The sequence below is a fragment of the Mustelus asterias genome, chromosome 6 (assembly GCF_964213995.1).
Source record: "Mustelus asterias chromosome 6, sMusAst1.hap1.1, whole genome shotgun sequence".
Taxonomy (NCBI): domain Eukaryota; kingdom Metazoa; phylum Chordata; class Chondrichthyes; order Carcharhiniformes; family Triakidae; genus Mustelus; species Mustelus asterias.
Window position 1 is genome coordinate 54,695,234 of NC_135806.1, and position 20,363 is coordinate 54,715,596.

Below are 20,363 nucleotides of genomic sequence, written 5' to 3' on the forward strand. Positions count from 1 at the left end.
GGTAGGCACAGTTAAAAGTCTCAACACCAGGTTAAAGTCCAACAGCTTTATTTGGCAGCATGAGCTTTCGGAGTGCTGCCCCTTCATCAGGTGAGTCACATGATGAAGGGGCAGCGCTCCGAAAGTTCGTGCTCCCAAATAAACCTGTTGGACTTTTACATCATTTTTATAGAGCTGTAGTGAAAGGAGTTTTTTGTAAGAAAGAAAGAATGACTTTTTTAAAAAGCTTTTTTTGCACATGACATTGTTACGATAGGGTTCATTAGTTCTATATAGTGTATAAATGTCATTGGTTGGCATGGAGGGTATGATGGGCCATTGAATTGGGTGCAGGGCATGAAATGGCCTGGAAAAAGCTTAGGGAGTGTATGGGGTGGGGTGTGGAGGGAAGGGATTATAAAAGAGATGAGGGCAGAGAGTGGTTTTCTGCTTTATTGTTTTTATTGTAACAGGCCTCAGAGCACTGAGGTGGTCCTTTTACATAGCCCATCTCTGCACATCTCTAATCAGGAGAACTGGACTATAGGGCCTCATTAATGATATCTTAGTGGAAATTATGGATATCATACAAATATTCTAAGACCCTTTTAACTATATGCCTGGTTAGAGTACTTTATACTGCAAATATTTCCTGCTGACTCATTATTTGTTTAGACTTATTGGAAAAAAATACTAACCAAAATTTGCTCACCTGTCTTTAATTTTGTAACAGTCGAAAATAGTTGATGGAATGCTCAGACGACATGCAGAGCTTAACACGTGCATTCCCCTCATGCATGCTCAATACATACTCACCTCTCCACCACACCCCCATTCAAGGCTAATGCAAGTGAGCCATGTGACTCGGTTGCCCAATGTGCGTCTCAATGAATTGCAATTGACGTGTAATATTTTATAAATGCAACTATATTGCAGCGTTAATGTAAGCCTACTTGTGACAATAAATAAACTTTATGTATATGTTTCATGAAAATGCTGGCTGTGTATATTGTGGTTCCAGATGTCAGCTCAATGGATATGGTGAATGATCCAAAAATCTCCCAGATCAAAACTAACTGCAACCCTGTGCCCTAACACCCTTAATCACTGTCCCACATGTGACAGTTCTTACCTTCACGAGACTCCCCAATGCCAGGGATAGTACCATGACCATATGGACATAGATCTTGGAAAGCAACTGCAAAAGAGGTAACATTCAATTTAAAAATGCAACTCACAAAACACATGCCAAAACTCAATGCCTTTCTTTTCTGCAATGTTTATAAGACTGATCATTAAAATGAAATCTAAATCAGTCGATTCCTGAAATATTTCTTATGTACTTGATTGTCTGGTAAAAACTAATTCTTTCTCTAATTTCATGATCTCCACATACAGTAAGAGTAACATAAACTGAAGGAAGAGCCACAACACCGATCATTAAAAGAGTTGCGAGGAAAGATTAGAACAATTTGGACTATTCACCTTTAAAAGGAGAAAGCAATGGGAACACTCACCTAAGCATATATAACAGTAAATAGGAGAGAAAAGGCATATCCAGAACACTACCTGAAGCTAAACAAGAGTCACAAGTTCAAACCAGGGCAATGCGTTTTACCTTCTCCATCCTTAGGGCACAGCTCACAGGGATCTCCCCATCCCTCTCCTGGCATTTTACTGCAACAACACTTTGCTTTGGTTGTGTTGAAAGGTTTTGCCACTGAACACTTTCCATTCTCAAACTTGGTGAAGCAGAAACTTTCACGTGTATCTAGGGGAGATAAATACGAGCAGTGTTAACTTTCAGCATAGGCTCATGACAAGGCATGCTTCACAAACCATACACAACTAAAAGCACTGCCTACACAAAAGATGAGGCTGGTCTGTTCATCTGTCTGTAAACAAATGCACTTGGCATTTCTCCAGCGATTCCCCAGAGGGAGATTAGTATAAGCCCTGGATAAATGGCTAAAAATGGCAAGCTATAGTGGGAAATTTGAAGACCCCTACGAAAATTCGGGGTTATCCAGGTTGGGAGACATGGTGACACAGTGGTCAGCACCGCTGCCTCACAGCATCAGCGACCAGGGTTCAATTCTGGCCTCAGGTGACTGTGTGAAGTTTGCACATTCTCCCTGAGTTTGCGATGGTTTCCTCCAGGTGCTCTGGTTTCCTCAGACAGTCCAAAGATTGACCATGTTAAATTGTCCCTTAGTGTCAGGGGAATTTACAGGGTAAATACGTGGGGTTACGGGGATAGGGCCTGGGTGGGATTGTTGTTGTTGCAGGCTCAATGGGCCAAATGGCCTCCTTCTTCACTGTAGGGAGTCTATGATTCTATGCTATTATTTGTTTTGACTTAATTTACAACAAACCTCTAACAAAAAATACTTTTTGGTATACTTACAGACCAACTTTTTTTGAATAAATAGCACTTAGTAATGGTATAAATAACCTGAAGCTTCGTCTCCCAAGTAAGAATTCTATAACATGCATGATAACAGACTCTCAATAAATTTAGACTTACCGAAGCATCTACGTCCATTCTCTGAGAGAATGAAGCCTGGGCGGCAAACACATTGGAAACTGCCAGCAGTGTTTTCACAATTACCAAATAGACAGATATTTGGATCTTCTTCACATTCATTTATATCTGTAGAACAGGGAATAGTATTTGTCTGAGCGATAGAGAAAATATTTCACACTGTGTTCAGTGCACCAATTACTTGGAGCATTTTTTACATAAAGGGATATATAGAGAAAACAGTTTCCCAAAGAGTTTTCAATCATATGCAGTTCAGAGGATCTTCCTCCAGAGTTGCTATGTGATTCTATTAGAGGGCAAAGAGAAGGGAAAACCTGAGGAACGCAACAGAAGTAATTATTTTGTAAGTTAATACAATATTGACAAAACTACCAGTTCTCAGCAAAATCTTGTCTTTATGCAATTCAGATGAACTTTTGTAATATCATAACTCTATTCATTGGAACTTGAAATTGTAAATTGGCACCTGAATAGATATGCTCAAGATTTTTTTTAAGGCACAATAGAAGCTTATAGCATATAGAGCAGCAAGAATTCCAGGTTCTCACCTATACAGTTTTCATTCTGCACTTCATACCCTGAAGGACAGATACATCTGTATGCACCGTCGAGGTTCTGGCAGGTCCCAGGGGCACATGATCCAGGAACCAACAGACATTCGTTGATATCTTTTCAGAAAACAAGCAGAAATGCATTTTTAGGCCTTGTGAAAAAACAAAATATCAGTTCCAAGATGTCTAAAGCTAGTTTCAAGATAATTATTGATGCACTCACCCATGCAGTTCTTGTTATCAGGTGTAAGTTCATAGCCAGCCTGACACAAACACTGGAAGGAGCCAATGCTATTAAAACATTGTCCATTCCTACAGACTTGGCCAAACATAGTGGTGCATTCATCGATGTCTGAGGGTAGGATGAAGAATATTTTGAATAAAAGATCTATGCATTCACTCTCACTTACCAAGTAACTTCCTAAGCAGTTCATGTAGTTATGTAGCAGAATTGAAAAATGAAACAAAGATCCAGTGCTAGAGTACATGGCCTAATTTCAAATTCCAACAATCAACCAAGATTTGTTTCCTAAAAAAGCAAATATGAAGTTCTTATCACACAATCACTGAAACTACTGGTGGAAAAGTTTGTTGTCTAGACTATTTCTTCTGGCTGAAAAAGAAAAGCTATGGCTGGTACTAATGACGGGCAGTGTGGGAGGTAGGAAAAAAAAAATCAATAACCAAAAATAAACTATTTTTAAAATATAGGGTAATATACAGTGACAATGGCTGGGAAATTATACTCAATGGCTGCATAACCATTGAGTATAATTTGGTAATGGTCAGCTAATGTTATCTTACTTGAAGTACAACAGAAACCCTGTTTGCACTGTTAGCAGGGTTTCCACTGCAATTACAGCAAAGTAACAACACGGGAGTGGAAACATCTCCGAGGAATTTCTCAGCTGATAAAGACTGACACCTATTGGGGAATATTTTTCAAGCAAAATTGCAAATATTGCCCGGGACAGCTAAGCACATTCCTCCATATTATTCAATGAAACAGAGGCAGAGGTCTTCCCCATGAGAGGAATGGAAAGGGAGGCCGGAATTTTCCAGCCCACCAGTCCCCACTGGAACCAATTACAATTTGCATGGCTTGATTGACCTGCCACCGAAGAACCCACTACAAGGCTCAGCTTTGGCAGGTGCAGGAACTCCCACTGGCGGGGAGTGCCGGAAAATCCTGCCTGTAGTTTTACTTTATCACAGCTCCTAACGTCCTTGAACAGGACAATACTTCCAAAAGTATGAGCATTAGGTCCACATTTATTTTGTAAAAATTAAACAGCTTGTCATGGTTCACACATTGAGTATTTTTAGAATCCTACAAACAACAATCATACCATCTTACCACCTTCCAATGTTCTTATTTAGTTACGAATATGGCAAATTTATGCAACTATTCCTCAAATAAAATTCCAGCATTCCCCCAGCTGTTCTGTTTGCCTTAATATGTATCATTTTATACTAAAGCAATCTTAAGTATTCATTGATTATATGAGATATACATACAAAATTAGATTCAATCTCAAAACATATGGAGCTAAAAATTGGCTTTCCACACATTCATCTTTTACTGGCTGCACATATCTCTGGCTGTTTAGTTATGGCAAGTACCAAAACACTGTTCCACATAATCACTAAGTCTTCCCAGAAGACGTGCAGAAGATTCACAAAATAGAATGAAACAAAGCAGATCTCACGTGGGAAAAGTACGTTTGCATCTCCTGAGTCTCATGTTGGAGATATTTGATCTGCATAATTGGGCTGGCTGCAATAGGGTGTGTGGCATCCAACATCACTGAGAAAATTAAGGATGATAGCATGTTCTTGCCATATGCCCTATTTCAACTGTTAGTGCATTCTCATCCTGCTATCTGGCATGGTGAGCCAGCTGTCCACCCAAGCCCCTGCACTCACACTAACTTTCCTCTTCTGAGTTCCTGCCTTCAGACACCTGATAACTGCCCAGCCTCAGCAGTCTCAAGAGAAGCAAAGAGAGAAATAGCACAACATTGATGAAGAGGCCCAGTCACCTGATCTGACACTTGCAGCCACCAACTCAGGCACTGACACGGCATGTACTGTGGAAGCAAGGACTGAGTTGGGATCAGCACATGCTGAGTCATCCAGGCAGGAAAGATCCGCAGGCTCGTCTGCTGGCTCACCAGAAAGTGAGATGGCAGACAGGATCTGCTACATAAAACTCAGATGAGGACCTCGATGGGACATTATGGCCGCGATTCTCCCATCCGTGCCTGCCACTTTTCTGGTGGGTCCCGCTGGGAGACGCACGTCTGCGGCCTTGAACGGGAATTTGCGCATGCACCAGGAACGCATGCACATCTCCCAGAGCCGGTGAACAGTCGCCGGCCAGATAACGCTGGAAACCGGCGGGAAGGCAGGTAAGTAATTTAAATCTTTTTAAAATCTATTTTAAATATGTAGATTTGTTAATTATCGGGAAATCTCTGGTCCCGATCGAATCTCCCACCCCGCCAGGAGTACTTCATTCTGGCGGCGTTCAGGCTAGCTCCCCACATTGGTACAATTCTGTAAACTTTAGGATAGTAATGGAAAAAGATGAGTGTTGTCCTATGGGTAAGGTGCTGAATTGGGGGAAGGCTAACTACAGCCGGATTAGGCAGGATTTGGTGGCTGTTGATTGGGAGAGGCTGTTCGAGGGTAAATCCACATCTGGCATGTGGGAGTCTTTTAAGGAGCAGTTGATAGGACTGCAGGACAGGCATGTGCCTGTAAAGAGGAAGGATAGGAAAGGTAGGATTCGGGAGCCGTGGATAACCAGTGAAATTGTGGGTCTAATCAAAAAGAAAAAAGAGGCATACATGAGGTCCAGGCAGCTAAAGACAGATGGAGCACTGGAGGAATACAGAGAAAGTAAAAAAGAACTCAAACAGGGAGTTAGAAGGGCAAAAAGGGGTCACGAAATGTCTTTGGCAGACAGGATTAAGGAGAATCCTAAGGCATTTTATACATACGTTAGGAACAAGAGGGTTGTTAGGGAAAGTATTGGACCTCTCAAGGACAAAGGAGGGGAATTATGCTTAGAACCAAAGGAAGTAGGAGAGATCCTAAACGAATACTTTGCATCAGTATTCACAAAGGAGAGGGACATGTTGACTGGTAGTGTCTCAGAGAGACGTGTTGACCCGTTAGAAAAAATCTCAATTGCAAGGGAGGAAGTGTGAGGTTTTTTAGGAAACATTAAGACAGACAAATCCCCAGGGCCAGATGGCATCTATCCTAGACTCCTCAGGGAGGCAAGAGATGAAATTGCTGGGCCTCTAACAGAAATCTTTGTCTCTTCACTGGACACAGGTGAGGTCCCAGAGGATTGGAGGATAGCAAATGTGGTCCCGTTATTTAAGAAGGGTAGCAAGGATAACCCGGGTAATTATAGGCCAGTGAGCTTGACGTCCGTGGTAGGGAAATTGTTGGAGAAGATTCTTAGAGATAGGATATATACGCATTTAGAACTGAATAATCTCATTTGCGATAGACAGCATGGTTTTGTACGAGGGAGGTCATGCCTCACAAATTTGGTTGAGTTTTTTGAGGAGGTGGCCAAAACGATTGACGAGGGAAGGGCCATGTGTGCCGTCTATATGGATTTTAGTAGAGCATTTGACAAGGTCCCTCATGGCAGGCTGGTGCAAAAGGTTAAATCTCATGGGATAAAAGGTGAGCTAGCTAGACGGGTGGAGAACTGGCTTAGCCATAGAAGACAGAGGGTAACAGTGGAGGGGTCTTTTTCCGGTTGGAAGTCTGTGACTAGTGGTGTTCCGCAGGGCTCTGTATTGGGACCTCTGTTGTTTGTGATATATATAAATGATTTGGAGGAAGATGTAGCTGGTGTGATCAGTAAGTTTGCGGATGACACAAAGATTGCTGGAGTTGCGGATAGTGATGAACACTGTCAGAGAATACAGCAGGATATAGATAGGCTGGAACATTGGGCGGAGAAATGGCAGATGGAATTTAATCCCGATAAATGCGGAGTGATGCATTTCGGTAAATCTAATGTAAGGGGGAGCTATACAATAAATGGCAGAACCATCAGGAGTATAGACACACAGGGGGACCTGGGTGTACAAGTCCACAGATCCTTAAAGGTGGCAGCACAGGTGGAGAGGGTGGTCAAGAAGGCATATGGCATGCTTGCCTTTATTGGATGGGGCATAGAATATAAAAGTTGGCATATGATGTTGCAGCTGTATCGAACGTTGGTTAGGCCACATTTGGAATACTGCATCCAGTTCTGGTTGCCACACTACCAGAAGGATGTGGAGGCTTTGGAGAGAGTACAGAAAAGGTTTACCAGGATGTTGCCTGGAATGGAGGGTCTTAGCTATGAGGGGAGATTGGGTAAACTGGGGTTGTTCTCCCTGGAAAGACGGAGGATGAGGGGCGACCTAATAGAGGTGTATAAAATTATGAAGGGCATAGATAGGGTGAACAGTGGGAAGCTTTTTCCCAGGTCGGAGGTGACGAACACAAGGGGTCACGGGTTCAAGGTGAGGGGGGCAAGGTTCAACACAGATGTCAGGGGGATGTATTTTACACAGAGGGTGGTGGGGGCCTGGAATGCACTGCCAAGCAAGGTGATTGAGGCGGACTCGCTGGGATCGTTTAAGACTTATCTAGATAACCACATGAACAGACTGGGAATAGAGGGATACAAGTGAATGGTCTAGTTGGGCACATGAGCGGCGCAGGCTTGGAGGGCCAAAGGGCCTGTTCCTGTGCTGTATTGTTCTTTGTTCTTGGAAGGGGGGGGGGGGGGCAATCGGGGCCCCCCAGGGGGTGTGGTGCCCCCTGGGCATGGGCACCCTGTCAGTGCCCAAGGGGTAAAGTGGGGTGGGGGGGGCTGGAGGGGCAGCACTATGGGGGTCCCGGGCTGGTCAGCGATTGAGTTGGCCAGCAAACGGGAGTTTGACAGTTTGGGACCACTGCGCATGCGCAGAGCTCCAGACCTGTCAAACTCCGGCGTGAATAGGCCCCCCCCCCACCCCCGGGTTTTTAATGAGATTCACGACTGGAATCTCTTCAGTGCACAGTGTGTGGAGATTCAGATGAAAAGCTGAACTGTCGTGATCTAGAACAGTGTTCCTGCCAATTCAGCACTTTTGGGAGAATCGCCCCCTATATAAGACAGCGCTGGTGGGATCTGTGTGCATTGTTGGCAATTTCCAGCCACTGCCAAATGTTGTGCTTTACGTCTTCAAGATATGCAGAGATGACACACCACATTCTGTGTGTGCAGGAGCTTTATTCAGTGTTTTTAAAATGTCTGCTCTCATGCTTACAACCTCTTCAGTTTAGTTTCTCCATCGCTGTAACCACAACCAGGCTTAATAATAGCACATGGTGCACAGTAAAGAGTCAGCAGACATGTATAATCAAAAACTGTACAACTGAAAAGTTGAATACTCCACCAAGGAGCATTGAGGAGTCTGGTTCCATCTTGGTAGTGGGCCTGGTGCGGAGTCTGCTCTCTCTGCAGCCTCTGATCCATCCTCCTGGTATTTTTCAGACTCACAGGCACTGTAACTGCAGCCCTAGAGTCTACTGCAGGCTTTGTGTGGAGAGGCCACCAACACAGTCTGCCCACTCTGTGAAGATTCAGCAATATCCTCTGGCAAATCTAGGAACTTAATGAATCACCCCCACATACTGTGCACGGTACATCCAGACACTTGTCAACAGAAAAAGTTTCAAATTATCTCCTCACTTACAATGTGGCTGTCTGGCCCTTTAAATAACATTCCTTCAAGGTCCAGCTTGCAGTTTTGATGCTTCCTGTTTGCAGAATGATGTAGGAATACATTGCACGTATAATCATTCTCCAAATTAGGAATCCTGGAGCCACGTCAGCCACTTGGGCTGGAGATCTACTCACAGACTTCCAGCAAACAAAAAGAGTACCTCCGCATGCACCCTTCTGGTAACAGAATACTGTTAAACGGAATGGCTGGCAGTGCAGTGGGGATCACAGAGTGTGACACAAAACAATTACGAGTGGTGGTACATGAGGAAATCTCTCGCTTGTGACATTTTCCTGTTAAGCTCTTTGGAAATGTATAGTTCCCCCCCGGCCAACATTGGCACCAATGACTCAATGCCAAACATATTAAGGATTATACACCACTAAATTATCATTGTTACGACAGAGAAACAATCTCATGAGAAGGCTCGGGATAGGTTTTGTGACTCACCCATGCAGTCATTATTGTGAGTTATCTCAAATCCTGGGAAGCAGAGACAATTGTAAGATCCTACAGTGTTCTTGCAGGTCCCATTTCCACAAGGCTGCCTTTCACATTCATCAATATCTGTAAATATGAAATGATTTGGTTAGCTTTAGTCCAAATGGGAATCAATAAACATTTATTGTAACCATTACTATGAATAGTGCCATAAAATTGGAAGAGCATATAGCTGATTTTGAATGTACAAAACCTCTTCCTCTACAGAAGTGTTCATGAGTGGCAGAATCTTCTGCCCATTGACAATGAACGTGAGTTGGGACCATTTTTGCTCTAACTGTCAGGGTGCCCCTGAGAGATTTTCCCAGAGGCAATAAATTAATAGGACAATTCTGGGTGTGCTGTTCAATTAAGATTGGAAGGGGTGGGCCCCTGAGGCTGCAAGCCCTATTAGGGAGCCAGCAGCCTCAGAAAGACAGTAACCCCACCGGCTGAGGTGTGCCTTGCCACTGTCAGAGAAGGGAACAAGAGGGCACCTATCTATCTTGAAGTGTCCTGTGAAAAGATTAAAATTTAATAAAATGATGCGAGGTCACCTCTGGGAAAGGGAGACCGTTTCAAGGCGTTTATGTAGAAGGCCGAGTGGGCCCCCAAGCCAGCAACTGACAAATCTGCCTCCAAACACCTGCTGGGCTTGGTCCTCAAGACGGGTCCCATCTGCTACCCTGACCATCCTGACAGTGGACCCGGTAAGCCCACAAATAATCATTTAATTATGTAGAATGACTCCTTACCATTCCCTGGCAGTTAGCCTCTGCAAGAGATGTCTGCCTTCGGGAAGATCACCTGGAGGTGGGAGTGTGCCACCTCGCTGCCCAATGCCAACTTCTGTGAAATGTCTTCTGATCCCACTGCCAAGCTCGCTACCACCGGACTGGGTAGATTCTGGGGGCAATTCTCCACCCCTCGCGCTCATGCACAGCGTGAGCTGGGATCGGAGAATCGGAGGGAGGTGCCATAGCGTATTCAGCACTGGGGAGGACCCCCTTTGGCATTTTCCCCACCTCCATGCCCCGATGTAATTTGGTTCACACCTAATCTTCATTTAGATTTTTTGGTCCCGCTGACAGCGCACCTCTGCCCATGGGCTTCCTGGTGGCATGGCATGGCTTCAATGGAAAATCCCATTGACAGTAGCGGGACCAGAGAATCCTGCTGCCACCTCTCCCCGCTGAGAAACATGCGGCTGAGAGGCCAGAGAATCCTGCCCACTATGACAGTTCTCTCAGCTCCCGAGATTCTTCAACCCTCGGGGGCAGCAGGAAACCGGCGCTAATCACTACTGGTTTCCAAAAATGGAAACCAGTTGTGACAGCCACAGCGGGGGGTTTGGAGGCCATTGAAGCCCCTGTGCGGTTGGGGAAAATGGCTGGGCTGTGCCCTGGCACTGTCCCTGGTGTTGTGAGACTTCTTACCCTGCAGAGCCAACCTGGCAACCTGATTTTTGCACTGGGGACAACATTTAGAAATTATTTTGAGAGAATTGCACCATTTGAGTGCCCATTGCTGATCAACTAACAGCTGACTATAAAGCAAAGGTAATTTTGGGAATTGTTTGTCTTGTAATAACCAATTGACCCTCTACCATATTTACTTTTTATGAGCTTTATTCTCACACTTTAGATTATTCTTCATTTGTTTAAGCTGCAGTCAATTAACTGTAGTGGCCACTGGCAACTTTAGTTGGTAGCCACACAGGCTTCCCATGAATGTATTTCATACTCTGGAACATTTGAAAAGAGAAAACTACATACCAGTTACCCTAACGCTGCCACCAATGCTTATTCATTGAGCGAGCAGCTGAAAGCCTCACTTACCCATGCACATCGTTTGATCGGGAGTCTGCTTGAAGCCATTGTGACAAGTGCACCGATAACTTCCTTTCAGGTCAATACAGTCACCATGGCTACAGACATTTGGAATTTCCAGGCATTCGTTGCGATCTGCATGAATCATACAGAACACTGGTTGTTAACTGCCTTGTCATTTTGATCAGAATAATTAATAATATTTTAGCTTCCCTCAAACCACACTGGGATGTAAACGAAACAAGTACAATATTACTTAGAACACAAAGGGGTTGAAATCATGTGTGTTCACAAGGAAGTTCTCTCCGCACTGTTCTTTCCAAGTCATTGACCCATTTATTTTAAGCTAGTTAACATTTTATTTCAATAGATGATGTCAGGATTTCAAATTAACTTTTAATACATTCCCTATGTGAATACCTCACAGCAAGTCATTAATTTTCCTAAATCAGTGAACTCTATTTTTCCCCAACGTACCCTTGCATCTCACTGATTGGCCTATGAATTATAGATTTCTGAATTGCAATTGCAATGAATCAGAAAATGCCATTCGTTCCTTCCACGACAATGTACAATCTGTCCTTTTATAGGGTTCATCCTACCTTACTTGTCCCACTACCTGAGGACTACAATCATCAGCCACCTGAGGAGCCCAAATATGGGCTCAGTTTTAAATGGGGAGGGAATGTTTACAGGCATACAACCTACAAATCCTAAAATTGGTAGGTGTGCCATTGTTCAGGTACGGATCAGAAACCCCAAAGTATGTTATGAAGTCCGACTAGACCCCAACAGTTTTTTTCTATTTTGTCATTACTGTGAGGGTAAGGTGTTTCACTCCACGTGTGATGCTAGTGACACACTAGGAAGCTTTTATCAAAATAAACTTTATTTAACAATACAGTTTAACTATAATGAATAAATTAGCTTTTACCAACTTTTACCAACTGAAATACTTAAATACGACAAGATACAATTCTTAACTGCAAACCTATTTAGTTCCAATTCGAGTAACATTCCTCTTAAACTCCTCTTCAAAATAAGTTAACAACACACAGGCTTACATGCTTGTACTTGGGCTGCCAGTCCTCAAACCTCCAGAACAACTCTGGAGAGAGACAGAGAGAGAGACCTATTTCTCCTAGCAGGTCCCAAACAGCAGCCTCCACAGGGACAGAGACTGAGACAGAAAGAGAAAGAGAGAGAGGGAGACAGAGACATCTCTTGCTTCTTTCAGAACCCTGCAGTAACAACTGCCTGCTTTTCCCTGTAAACTTAGCTCCTCCCTTTAAGCACATGACTCTGTCAATCAACCTAATCAAAATCCTACTCTGAAACCCCAGGGGAAAAACCAAAAAAAACAAAAATGCATTAACTCAGATTAAAATAAACACATCTCTAGCTAAAATCAATCATTAGCCTGCACTTTCAGCATGCGAGCTGCCTGTTTTGCAGACAGACCCGTTACAAAAACATGATATGAATACATTTCTTAAAGGCACAGTATTATCACACATCAGTTGCCTCAGCCACAGACTCTCGAATTACTTCTCTAAACTCTCCTTAAAACCAAACTCATTGGTCAAGCTTTTAGTCACCTTTCCTAACATTGCTTTCTTTGACTCGGTGTCTTATATTTTCATTATGTCTCTGAGAACCATCTTTGGTTGTCTTTCTGTGGTAATTGTGTTTAATTAATGCAAGTTGTTAGCGACACTCATATCCCATGAAATGATTTTAAAAAAGAGTCTGATATCAAACTTTGTGTTCAACAGAAGTTGTTGTTTAACTGAATAATCCCATACCAATGCAAGCTCCATTTGGTGCTAGTTTGTATCCAGCAGAACATTCACAACGGTAACTGCCAGGAATGTTTATACAATCTGCATTACGCTGGCAAAGGTTGTCACCATTGCTGCATTCATCAATATCTAAAATAAAGAAAAAAGTGCCATGAAGAAACAATATTTCAAAGTCTTATGAAGTAATATAATGTTGAAAAGTTAAAACCATGAATGGTGTTTGGAATTATTGAAGTACAACTTATGCAATTAACACTGTGCAGTACAAGTAGAAATAAAGACATTAAACAGAGTTGTTATTTATATTCCCAAATCATTAGAGTTCAATTTTAATGATCAACATAAAAAAATAGCTCTATTGTAAATGGGGTATACATTTCAGACTCAGGTGCCTGAATGTATAGACCAAAGATGTTTTCATGAAAGTTAAAGTTTATTTATTAGTGTCACAAGTAGGCTTACATTAACATTGCAATGAAGTTACTGTGAAAATCCCCTAGTCGCCACACTCTGGCGCCTGTTTGGGTGCACTGAGGGAGAATTTAGCATGGCAATGCACCTAACCAGCAGGTCTTTCATGTGGGAGGAAACCGGAGCACCCACAGGAAACCCATGGGGAGAACACACAGACTCTGCACAGATAGTGACCCAAGCCGGGAATCAAACCCAGGTCCCTGGTGCTGTGAGGCAGCAGTGCTAACCATCGTGCCGCCCCCTTCATTAAGGACAGCAGTGCATCATCAGTGTCTTCTCAGTGAGTGGTTTTATTGAACTGACTGCTAAGATGTCTGCTTATAGAGTCTACTTCATGGCAGAGGTCACCTGACTATGGAAAGCTATATGTGACATGTAGACTCATTGCGTTTCAAAAGACAAACAGAAGGTAAACTAATGATGGGCCTCATTTAAATGAGATGATGTGATCTGGAGGAAAGACAACTGGGAAGGAAAGTAGGAAATTGGGAAGGAAGGTGAATGATTTTTCTCAGTGAAGCCACTAAGTGACCTCAAATAGATATCAGACCCTTATTTGCATATGCAAAGTAGCTCTACCTGTTTCAGACATGGGGCCCTGATTGCCTACGCTTTTGTCAATACCAATATGTGTGGTGCATTTCTGGCCTGTAATCAGCACACGTGCTTCCTGCCCACTATTTTGCAGATTTAGGCACTTGCTTAACACATGAAGAACTGAACAGCGCAAATGCAAATTTTTAGGCCAGGCAGTTTGATTGTACTGAAATCAAATGGTCCAGCAGTATTCATGTTATCCAGCATTAGAATTTGGAATAGCATTTGCTTGCTTCATCAACATACCCTACAGTCAATTCTAGTACTAAGTGATTTGTAAGAAACTAGTATCTGAGGAAGTCAGCATTGTTGGATCTTCTTTATCTGCCTTTTAATCACATTTATCAGAAGCCGAGTAAAAATAAGGAATTAAAATTGAGTTGGATGAAGTAAGTGTGAGATGTTCATAATTTGTGTTTTTCGGTCAGACAGATTGAAACCTTATTTTATTCAGATCATACATAGCTTAAGGAAACTTTAGTTTGAAATGTTATGAACTTGGTTTTAAAAACCTTTTCAGGTAGACTGATTAAAATTTGTCAGAGTAAACCCACATGAAATCACAAGTTCACTGGGCAATAGTCGAAAGGAGTGGATCACAATGTAATTGATTACCATATCCAATTTATTAATTAAATAAGTAAGTTAATTATACCATAAAATACCCATCATACTTTAATTCCAATATTTTTAGATCAGTGAGAAATATAAGATAATTTGGACACCGAAAAGAAAACAGCAAAAGGACAACCCGGTCCAAATTTCCTGTCGGCTGAAAGGTACAAGACTGACTGCTCTTCTCCAAAATCAATTACCTTCTAACAAAATCGCTTACTGAGAAATTGCTTTTTTAAGCGCTGCATGTTCAAATTGTTGTATTAGGTTACAAATCATGGCCATAGAAGGTTCTCACCCTCCTCGTTTTTCTATCTGACCGCAAAATGCCTGCCTGTGTTTCTATATAAATTGTGGTTTTCCGAGTTGCATATATTGTTAAAATGCATGAAAATTGATTAACCGATTGGAACATATTATACAGATTGCATTTTTTCACTTTTAAACAAATTATCAATGCAGTTTGATTGTTTATAGAAAGTCATTAGTGTGTACACAGGGAACTAAAACTTACTGAAAAATTGATGAGCACATCAGAAAAATCTGATAATAAAAGTCATTAAGTTACTCAATTATTGCATGTGTGTAGATTTTAATTTTGGTTAAAGAAAATAGTGTTCAAGAATACTTGTCATTCTAAGATAGAACTCACATTTGTCAAAGTGAAGTCAAACTATCACACATGTCTGAAAAAGGATTGAAGTGGGATCTTCAAATGAATGTGACAATACCTTCACAAATGAGAAGTAAGTCATTGTAACTAAATCCCATTGGGCACTCGCACCGGAAGCTACCAATTTGATTGATACATACACCGTTGGCACAAATGCTTGGAATTTCTCGGCATTCATCGATATCTAGGGGTAATGAAATTAGTGATTAGATGCACATAATTCATTCATTCATTCACTGAGACTTCTGTTAAACTTCATGGTTTCACCTTGCAATGCGATTGATTGCAATGTTTGGTTTCTTGAGATAAGAACACAATTAAATAGTAAGCAGAGAGCATAAGGGTGAAATTGAACCTTGACCCTTTTACACTTATGAGGCCAACCTCCCATGTTCAAACAGTGATGGAAATACAACAGCATACTGGTTTGTGAGCTGCAGAGGGACCTGTAGCAGCTGCCTCAAATAGCCATTTTAGCCAATTTCCTGACTAACTTATTTTTATTTGGCAAAGCAGCAGAATAGTTGGTTATATACAAACATGATTTCCCCATTGAATTGCTAATTTTTAAAGAAACAAATTGAAAGCTTGTGCTTTTTTTCTGTTTCATTGAGCTAATATCCCTTTAATCGCAAAACAAATGAGAATAATAACCCTCAATAACAAACTTTTGGACGCCAGTAACCATCTGTGCTGGGTAAAACAACAGTAGTAAGCCTATTGTTATTTTCATTTCACCTCGCAATGTCTGGGAAATCAGGCCAGGCTTGAAAGATTGTTTGCCTATGCTTTCAAAAATCTGCAGCCATTGTATTATAAACAACTTCAATGGTTTATCAAATAATGTTGTTATCTGGGAAGTGAGAACAGATGGGAAAGAAAAATCCAACTTCTAAAAATATATGTTTTGAGCTGTGCAGAATGCAAGTATTAAAAAATGAAAATAAAAGTTATTTTTCATTGAAATTAGTTAAATGGAAAAACTATTTTTTCTTTTCATTTCTTTGTAACTCTTTAAAACCTGTCTTACGAGGCACCCTGATTTCGACCTACCAACAGTAAGGAGGTGGCAGGGAGGGCTTGTGTCAGACGTTTGTTTTACCCCTGAGCTGATTTTAATATTCCACTGAAGTTAATAGAGGATAAAATTGGACTTGGTATAAAATGGACATCAGAAGTAAATCTATATCTACTTAATGGATTTAGTTATAATCGGGGCTCAGGTTTTTTTGTACTGAGTTTCTGTTTATTGCAATTTTCCCCCCCACCTCAAATACACAAAGTTTAATCATTGGCACACCGAAATAACAATCCCAGAGAAGTTCAATTAATGCACACTAATGCAACTGTTATGGATGGAGATGAAATATTATTTGGGTTCGAGATTTGCATTTAAACAGGTTCTCTCAAAATATTTTGAGGACAATAGCAACCAAGATTAAATATCTTGGAAGGAACTTGTGGCACATGCTACTAAAGGAATCTTTATACTTACCAATTGGCTTCCCAGTTTCAAAGTCGATGGTAAAGCCAGGACCTTGATTTCCACAAAGCAACTGGTATTCAGCTAGAACAGACAATTGTTTCAATTAATCCGCTATTTACCCTTTCAATGCCTTATTTTATTCTATTATCATATGTACGTTTCTTAGTTCCAACCTGAGTCTAGGATTGCACAGTTTCTCAGACAAACTTACTTCGTAGATACAGTTCCCTGAAAGGTAGTCGTCTTTAGTTAATAGCCAGTCAGCTCTTAGCACTTGGAGTGCCTGATAAATATATAGCAATAGATTTGGTTGAAAAGAAATGTGGGATATAAGTATACAATAAACGGAAATGAGCACAGTACAGGGAGGTTTGGAAAGGAATCTAGCAATAGATGGATATTAACTCGGAGGCAAAATGGAAGCTGGGGCAGGCAGTATTGAGGCTGGGAAACTTGAAAGAACGGGTTTCCCACAGCCCCTGCCAAAAGTTAATGGCAGGACTTGATTAGCATTTAAAAAAATCTCTATTTCCTGGTTTTAACCATACCAAATTGGGAGCGTGGCTGGCTCTTGGCTGCAGCCCAGGGTATGGATTGGAGGGAGAGAGTAATCGAGAAAGGTCAAAGGAGTGGGGCAGGACTGAGGATGAGAGGAAAGATTGAGGTTCAGAGCAGGGTGGAGATTGGAGGCCAAAAGGAAAATTGAGGTCTTGAGCAGGAAGGGAGCTCAGAGGTAGAGTCTGAGGGAGGTCGTGAAGGGTGGGTCAGGGTCCGGGCAAGCAGATCAGAGATTTGGAAGATGGAGATCAAAAGGATCAGGGGGAAACGAAGAAGAGTCGGGGGAAAAAAGAAGGGTTAGAAGGAGATCAGAAAGTTCATTTTTATCTTCTGATTTTCTTTTTTATTTGCTGTCTTCACAACTGGTGAAATGTTTGCATTGCTTATTTGATGTTGTAATGAGTTGTGCCTGTTTGGGTGGTTTCTCTCATGTATGTCAGTGTCTATAGAGCCATAGGGTGCAATCTTACCTGCCATTTACGCCACGCTGCCGCTGCAGCGAAGTTGGAGAATTTGGTGGCCAATCAAATCTCTGTTCACTGCAGCAGGATGGGAACATCCTGCTGGCGTAAATGTGGTAAGATTCCAGCCTTAGAGATTTACAACACAAAAAGAGGCCCTTTGGCCCATCGTGTTTGCACTGGCCATCAAGCACCTACCTATTCTAATCCCATCTTCCAGCACTTTTCCGTAGTCTTGCATGCTATTCTTCTTAATGTTCTTAAATGTTGTGAGGATTCCTGCCTCTACCACTCTTTCAGACATTGAGTTCCAGATTTCCGATCACCCTCTGAGTTAAAAGCTTTTTTCCTCAAGTGTTCTCTAAATCCCTTCCCCTTTACTCAACTCTATGACCTTTGGTTATTGACTCCTCTACTATGGGAAAAATTCCTTCCTATACACCTAAGGGGCAGCAAAGTGGCAAGCACTGTTGCCTCACAGCGTCAGCGTCCCAGATTCAATTCTGGCCTCGGGAGACTGTCTGTGTGGCGTTTGCAATTTCTCCTCATGTCTGCGTGGGTTTCCTCTGGGTGCTCAGGTTTCCTCCCACAGTCCAAAGATGTGCAGGTTAGGTTGATTGGTCATGGTAAAGTGACCTTAGTGTCAGGGAGATTATCAGGGTAAATGCGTGGGGTTATGGGAACAGGGCCTGGGTGAGATTGTGGCCGGTACACACTTGATCGGCCAAATGGCTGTGGTGGACCTCAGTTGTGCCTTTGTCCTATATGGACCACCGTTGTGTGTGTTTGTCATACCTGGACACATCCCCTTCCAGTTTGGTTCCTCCCCTCAGCACCTAGTATAAAGGTGGCTGTCTCCTCCCCCTTGTTCAGTCCAGGTCTGTTAATTGTTGGGATCTGCTCCTGATTCTGTTGTGAATAAAAGCCTACACTTATATTGGCATATCGGTAGTCTTTCGCCTTATTGATAGCGCATCAATGGCCTCCTTCTGTATTGTAGGGATTCTATGCTATCTATGTCCTTCATAATTTTGTACGCCTCAATAATGCTCCCCCACCCCCCCGCCTTTTAGAATCTCAACATTCTCAGGTGGTCCACATCTTGTGAAAGCTGAGGGTGAATGCAGACCAGCATTCCAATCCCGATGCTAATGTGATTGAGAAGAAGGAGATGTGGAGGACTGAGTCACGGCTAAATGGATCTCTGGAGACCTGCATTTCATCCTTGACAGCCTTGGCCTGAGTGCTACTTCTCAGTATGATTCTTGAGGTGACACAAAAATGTTGTACAGTTGCTGGTGTTGGATCCCCTGGAGGAGCTTTGTCACATTGAAGACATGCAGTCATGAGCCCAGTGAGGATAGTAGAGCAGCTGCTGCCTATTGTAGGCAGGTTTAGTGACTGGAATGTGCGAAAGACATTGGAAGAGGCAGCACCTTCAGATGTGTGATTCGGGACAATCTACTCCAGTTATCATCCAATTTCAGGAAGAACATCTTATCCTGAGGTCTTACCATTCTTCAAAGGATCAGGCTAGACTGAGCCGCATGAGTAACCATTCACACTCAAGAGTGAAGTGGATGGTTGAAGTGAGAGGAAGACATGTGAGCATTCATGTGGGCCCCTGATGGAGGGCACTTGTCCAAGAGGGTACTCAGTCCTGCTCATCCCCCTCCTCCAGGATTCTGGTGGTTATGAGTGGCTATCACGTGCACGCCTGCCTCATGTGGCCCATGCTATGGTCTCTTCCCCTGCAGTCTCAATTTCCTCAAATTCACTGTCCTCTTCAATCCCCTTCAACGTCCTCCTCATCGGAGGAGATCTGCAGCTATACCACCTTGGCATGTGGCAGCTCCTTCCCCCCTTTGCATCATCAGGTTTTGAAAAGCGCAGCAAGCGTTGATGATCCATGAGATTCTCTGGAGAATGCACTATCGTGACCTGTCTGATTTGTCCTGGCATTAGTAACACATTTTTTAAATGCCTTTGGTATCCTCCACCAATATTCAGATAATGGCATGAGCATCAATGTACCTTCGCTCAGATGCAGGTTGTGGCCTCAGGATGGACTCTCACCCAGATACTGTGTTGTCTCTCGAAGATGCCCAATGCCTGTGATCTACCTCAGGTGTAGGAATCGTGTACTTTTCTGGGATACCTTGCGCAAACCTGCAGGATTTGTTTGTTGTGCACATTCATTAAGTGGAAGCCTTTCCTACTGATGTATTGCAGTGCCTTCTGCCAGGGAGATCTTATAACCACATGCATGCAGTCAATGGCACCTGCATTTGTGGGAACCTGTAAATTGCTGGAAAGCCCAGTACTCTGGTCTCCTGGCTTAGTTGATCGCTCACAAAGTGCATGTAATTGTGGACCTTGGCAAAATAGTGCATGTAACCTCCTGGATACACTTTTGCATGGAAGCTTGCGAGATCCCACAGGGGTCCCCAATTAAGTCTTGGAAAGAGTCACCGGCATAGATGTTCAGGGCAGCGGTGACTTTCAGAGCTTCTGACAGTGA

General features: G+C 42.6%; 1 protein-coding gene across 1 annotated transcript in view; it reads right to left on the minus strand.

Annotated features, from left to right (window-relative positions):
• fbn2 (fibrillin 2) overlaps nt 1-20,363 on the minus strand; it is a 348,986-nt gene that overhangs the window by 61,464 nt on the left and 267,159 nt on the right. The window contains exons 42-51 of the mRNA XM_078214343.1: nt 16,833-16,904; nt 15,396-15,521; nt 12,982-13,107; nt 11,186-11,311; nt 9,318-9,434; nt 3,299-3,427; nt 3,073-3,192; nt 2,507-2,632; nt 1,598-1,750; nt 1,112-1,177 (exon numbers count right to left, since the gene is read on the minus strand). Coding sequence (XP_078070469.1) covers nt 1,112-1,177; nt 1,598-1,750; nt 2,507-2,632; nt 3,073-3,192; nt 3,299-3,427; nt 9,318-9,434; nt 11,186-11,311; nt 12,982-13,107; nt 15,396-15,521; nt 16,833-16,904 — 1,161 coding nt within the window. The remainder of the gene's footprint in view (nt 1-1,111; nt 1,178-1,597; nt 1,751-2,506; nt 2,633-3,072; nt 3,193-3,298; nt 3,428-9,317; nt 9,435-11,185; nt 11,312-12,981; nt 13,108-15,395; nt 15,522-16,832; nt 16,905-20,363) is intronic.